The sequence below is a fragment of the Hydra vulgaris genome, chromosome 05 (genome assembly GCF_038396675.1).
Source record: "Hydra vulgaris chromosome 05, alternate assembly HydraT2T_AEP".
Taxonomy (NCBI): domain Eukaryota; kingdom Metazoa; phylum Cnidaria; class Hydrozoa; order Anthoathecata; family Hydridae; genus Hydra; species Hydra vulgaris.
Window position 1 is genome coordinate 29,167,302 of NC_088924.1, and position 5,634 is coordinate 29,172,935.

At 30.1% G+C, this 5,634-nt stretch overlaps 1 protein-coding gene across 1 annotated transcript; it reads left to right on the forward strand.

Annotated features, from left to right (window-relative positions):
- Nucleotides 1-3,194: 3,194 nt before the first annotated feature.
- On the forward strand, nt 3,195-4,960 carry LOC136080763 (uncharacterized). Its single transcript, XM_065797841.1, has 2 exons — nt 3,195-3,351; nt 3,803-4,960. Exon 2 carries the CDS (start codon nt 3,803-3,805, stop codon nt 4,577-4,579), a length of 777 nt encoding a protein of 258 aa, XP_065653913.1. The 5' UTR covers nt 3,195-3,351; the 3' UTR covers nt 4,580-4,960.
- The last annotated feature ends 674 nt before the right edge of the window (nt 4,961-5,634 follow it).

A 5,634-nucleotide genomic window follows, 5' to 3' on the forward strand; every position in this document is an offset into this window, starting at 1 on the left:
TATACGTAAAATGCACATTGGTGGAGTAGACATTAAAATTACCAGAAAATTTAGAGAATTGAATAACAGAAAGCTAGCTTCAAATAATAGAGTGATTGCTGAAAAACATAGAAAAGCTGATATAACAGAAGCAGGCAGTTTAGAAGAATATGTTGAGTTACTGTGTTATCTTGAAACAGAGAATGACAATCAATACGACAACGAATTCAGAGATGATGCAAGTGTGAAAACGTTGAGTGAGGCAGTCGAATCAGATATAGACAGTTCAAGTTCAGGAACTAGTAAACAAATGAAGATATCTTTAGCAAATCTAGCCAGAGAGTCTGACAGATATGGTGTTTCAAATTGTTCTGCGGCCTTACTTGCCACAGCTGTGTTGGTAGATTTTGGTAATATTACTAATTAAATTAAGAAAAGAGAAGACAAAGTCAAAAAAACACTTTTAAGAGAATGATAATACATTCACTGATAAGATTACTTCTCTATCTTTTGATGGTACAAATGATGACACGTTAACCAGTGAGAGAGAAGCAAATAAATGGTATATGGATACTAAAAAAGAAAAGCTTTATGTTTTGGTTGCAAAACCTGGAAATAAATATCTGTTGCATGTTTCACCAAAATCTAGTAAAAGCAAAGACATTGCAGACTGTATATTGTCAGAAATTAACAAAATGGATAAATCTTCCAATATACAAGTTGTTGTGATACTAACATAAATACTGGATGTTGTTTAAATCACAGAACCACCACTTACCTTAACCCTTACAATCAAACGGATTTAATCAATTGTTAATGTACCTCTTGCAATTTATGTTTACCCAAATCACACACAAAGTGTTGAACACTGTGTTAAACTTGTAACTGGTGCTGCTAAATCAGTACATGGTCAGAAGCAAGTGTTGGGTTTATACAGCCGAATATTAAGTCAAGAACAATGATTCCTTTATTTAATATAAAGAAACATTCTGTAATTAATTAATTAAAAAACAAAGTTAGTGTACTTTTTTTGCTTACATTTTATTTATGTAGCTATATTTATTAAGTTTTAATCCAATTTTATGTAAAATGTTTGGTTGAAAAAATCGTATGCATGTATGTTTGTATATATATTTTGACACTTTCCGGAAGGATCACGCTTACCTGGAGGTGCGTCATCAGGAGCCTTTATTTTGTCAAACTCTTTCCACAATGATTTTGTTGAAAAAGCCATTTTTTAACTTGTAGAGACGTTTTTTTTCAAGTTGCACAACTAAATGTTTTGTGATAATATATTGAATATTTGTTTATTTACTCTGATATTTAATCAGCTAAAGTCGTAAATTATTGTTTTTGTTAAAAACTTGTATTTACTAAATCTAGAACAACAAAATAGTACTCAACAAACCATACTATCTGCTAAACATTTAATTAACTTTGAAAAGAAAAACTTCGAAAGATTAAAATTCGAATTTCATTACTTCGAAATACTTTGATTATATACGCAATTATATGGACCATTTTGTTCAACTTCGAAAAAATCAAATCCCATGTTTTCGAAGTCCATATTTTTAAACTTCGAAATTCGAAGTTCAAAAATACTTCAATTCTCGAAGTTTTACGAAGTAAAATCTTTGTAATGCAGAAGCTTAGTACTGAGTAAAATATACACTACAATTACAACATATAAAATCACAGATTAATGCCTTTAACAAAAAAATAAAATAAAAAAAACAAACTTTTTGTTTTCAGTTCGAGTTACTGCATAGTAATCCATTGCATCTTTTACATTATCATAGAAACCTTTATACAATAAATATGCACATATCATTTTTTTGAGGCCTGTGCGCCCTCAAAAAAATTAAAAATTTGTTTTTAGCAATATGACAGGTACCTAGCTTGACCCCAGTTTTTTTGCAGTTTTTCCAGGTCTAAGCAGGGCACTTGGTATATCTTTAAACTCAGACTATAAATCAAGTCAGATACCTGGCACTTTTATATTCCAGGTAACTGTGAAAAAAGCCAGGTACCTGCCGAATACCACTGAAAGACGGGTAGTCATCATCTTTCTATAGGGGCGTTTTCCTAAGGTACTCAGAATATATAATGTCAGGTACTTAGCTTGGATTTTTTTGGCAGTTTTTGCCTGACTTGGACCCGGAAAAGCAGGACCAGAAAGTCAAGACCAGGAACGGAAAACCAGAAAAGTCAAGTACCTGGTACATCTTTATTTATTATATCTATTTTTAAATAAATAAAAGTAAAGCACCAATGTCTTTCTATTTCTTTTAAATATAGTTATACCTATCCATTTCTTTGCAACAAAACATTAAGTACATATAAATTAAAATCAAATTTTATAAGTTTATGTTTTACCTTTCCAGCTTTGCAGTGAACTATTGCAACATTTTCAACATCTTTAGTCAACCAACTATCCATATCAACAGAACATTGTTCGATCAGTTCAAAATGTGGTGGACAATGATCTTTAAAGCCAAACAAAGAAACTAGATAAAAGATTTTTGAAAAACTTTAGGCATTTCAAAAATGATATTTTAATAATATTTTTAAACAAAGCTTTTTAAAAATCTAGCAAAAAGTTTAAAAAAAAATGAAATTAACGCATTAAGAAAAAATGTGTTTATTGATGTTTTAAATTAAATAAAACTCATAGAATATGTTGTCATTTCAAACATATATAAATAGAATATATCTTATTTAAAACATATTTGAACATAAATCTTATTTAAAACATATGTCTTAATTCTTTTTTTTCTTATATAAATTTCACCTTAATTAGGGGAGAGTTGCCGAAATTGGAACAGCTCCTTAATTGGAACACTTAGCTTTATTTAGAAACTGGAACTTATTCTACTTTCATGAATATTTTTTCTTGTAAAGAAAATAATTTTCTTTATTTTTTGAAACTTCTAGTATTTAAACTTAAAAACTGCACGTATGTGAATAAAATTACTTTTTTTTAAAGAAAAAATTTTTTGCGATCTAATTTTATCGTTGCATTTAAACGATTACAGAAGCTTAACGATATTGAGTTTGATGATAATTTTTTTAAAATTTTAAATTTTAAGGGTTTCAAGTCTATGTGATATTAAGAGCTTATATCGTAAGTTGTTACTTGTATGTAAATATTTTGCTACAACACCATGGTCCTATGTTGCCCAGAATGGAACTTCAAAAGTTGCCGTAATTGAAAGATGTCATCTCATAACACGCTACTTGACGTCCGAATTATCAGAAAATTTCATTAGTCCGACTGTATAATATTTTTTAAAGCGAATTTCTTTTATAGACATAGTATTATTGTTAGACATTTGTTGCTTTTTTGGAATTGGTATTTAGTCTTGCTTTAAAGTATGAAATGATTTTTCACAAAATTTTTTTCATAGTCTAAAGTCTAGTCATAGTCTAAGGATATAAAGTTGATTGTAAACATTGTATACTTTAATTAACAAACCATTTTATCTTTTAGTAAAAAATAAAATGTAAAAGTTTTACAAAAGTTATACATTTCTATTTAACGGATAAACTTGTAAGACAACATAAAGTATATACCCAGCATTAGTTTTTTACTGCATATAGAAGTTAATATATAAAGTTGCAAACTTTATATAGTTTATATAGATTTTGATTTATATAGTTAATGATTAACTAAACAAAAATGATGAAAAATAATGATTATATAATGAGTATATAATTAACTTAATCATATATGAATAACAAATAAATATATGAAAAAATAAGCCTGTAATAAGATTATAAAACTCTCCTTATGTATCTTCATAGTAATTTGCTTTTATTTTAGATGCAAACACCACGAAAATATGGAAAATGGAAAGTAGAAAACTTGAAAAAGGCTGTTGAAGCAATAAAACAAGGAGAAATCAGCTTAAATGAAGCCGCTTATGAATTTTGTATTCGAAAAGCAACTTTGTCATGGCATATAAATGAAAAAAACAAAGTTGCTGTTGCAAATGTGAAATTTCATGGTCGACTTACCACCTTACTTAATGAAATTGAAACAGAACTAGCTGATCACTGTTTATTATTAGAATCGATGTACTTTGGATTAAGGATTGATGATCTTCGTCGTCTAGCATTTGATATTGCGGAAGCTAACAACATCACACAAAATTTTAACAAACAAACACGAATGGCAGGAAAAAAGTGGTATTATGCATTTATGCAAAGGCACCCACAACTGTCGCTTCGTGGGCCTGAATCAATATCAATTGCACGTGCACAAGGTTTTAATAAAGAGCGAGTGAAATCTTTCTTTAATTTACTTTCAAAGTTATACATGGAAGAAAAGTTAACTCCAGACAGACTTTATAATATGGATGAAACTAGTTTATCAACAGTACAAGATGGTCAGATAAAAATTATTAGTGCAAGGGGCAAAAAACGAGTTGGAATTATGACTAGTAGTGAACGAGGAAATTCAGTAACAGCTGTAGTTTGTGTATCTGCAGCAGGATTTTATGTTCCACCAATGTTAATATATAAACGCAAAAGAATGAAGCCAGAAATAACAAATGGTGCATCTCCAGGAACTGTATTTAGTACTCAAGAGAAAGGATGAATGTCAAATGAAGGTTTTTTAGATTGGCTCAATCATTTCATTAAAGTTGTTAAACCTTTAAAACAATCAAAAGTTTTGTTGATACTTGATGGTCATGTTACACATTCAAAAAATTTGGCAGTGATATATCTAGCACGAAATGCTGGAGTGCGTATGGTATCACTACCTCCCTATACTACACACAGACTGCAACCATTAGACGTTGCGTTCTTTGGACCACTTGGTACATACTATGATGAAGCTATGCGAAAATGGATGCGGTCACATATATCACAACCAGTAACAACTTGGCAAGTTGCAGAATTATTTGGTGACGCATATAGTCAGGCAGCATCATTGAGAATTGCTATGAAAGGATTTCAGGCTAGTGGGTTGTGGCCTTTGGACATAAATATATTCACTGATTCTGATTTTACAGCCTCTTCATTTACTGATGTTGGTCCTTCAAACAATCTTCAGTCATCTGAAAGTATAGATGGGATGACAAAACTATCTACAGATAAATCAAGTGAAAAAAAATTAAAATGTCATGCTTCAGTTTCAACTTTGTCTCTTTTGCCAGTGGTTTCACTTGAAGTAAAAAACAAAAAAAGAAGATTACGAACAACTCAGGTGGCTGATCTTACAAGCTCCCCATATAGACATGCTCTAGAAATTACACCAAGAAATCAAAAGCACACACTAAATCAAATAGCTTCCAAACAAATTAAAAAATCTACAAAAAAAAAAGCTCTCACTAAATCCAATAACTGCCAAACTATTGCAAAAACCACAGGAAAGCAAAGTAGCACTTGACTCAATCACCATGGACCAAATGAAATTGAGCGCATCAAATAAAATCACCATCGCCACCACAGCACACCACATATCACCACTACCATCCCAAGTGCAGAAGCTGCAAGAAAAAAAGACTTATGAATTGCGAAAAAAGGATTAAATATATGTTGTAATTTTTATTTGTTATTATATCTTTTAAATATCTTTTATTAAAAAGCTAATCAATTAATTTTTCCTTTGAGCCATAAGTTTTATAGCCGTAATTTATTCGAATATTC

What these genes read in the sequence shown, in the direction of transcription:
- LOC136080763 (XM_065797841.1), top strand. Translation starts at nt 3,803, where the DNA reads ATGCAAACACCACGAAAATATGGAAAATGGAAAGTAGAAAACTTGAAA.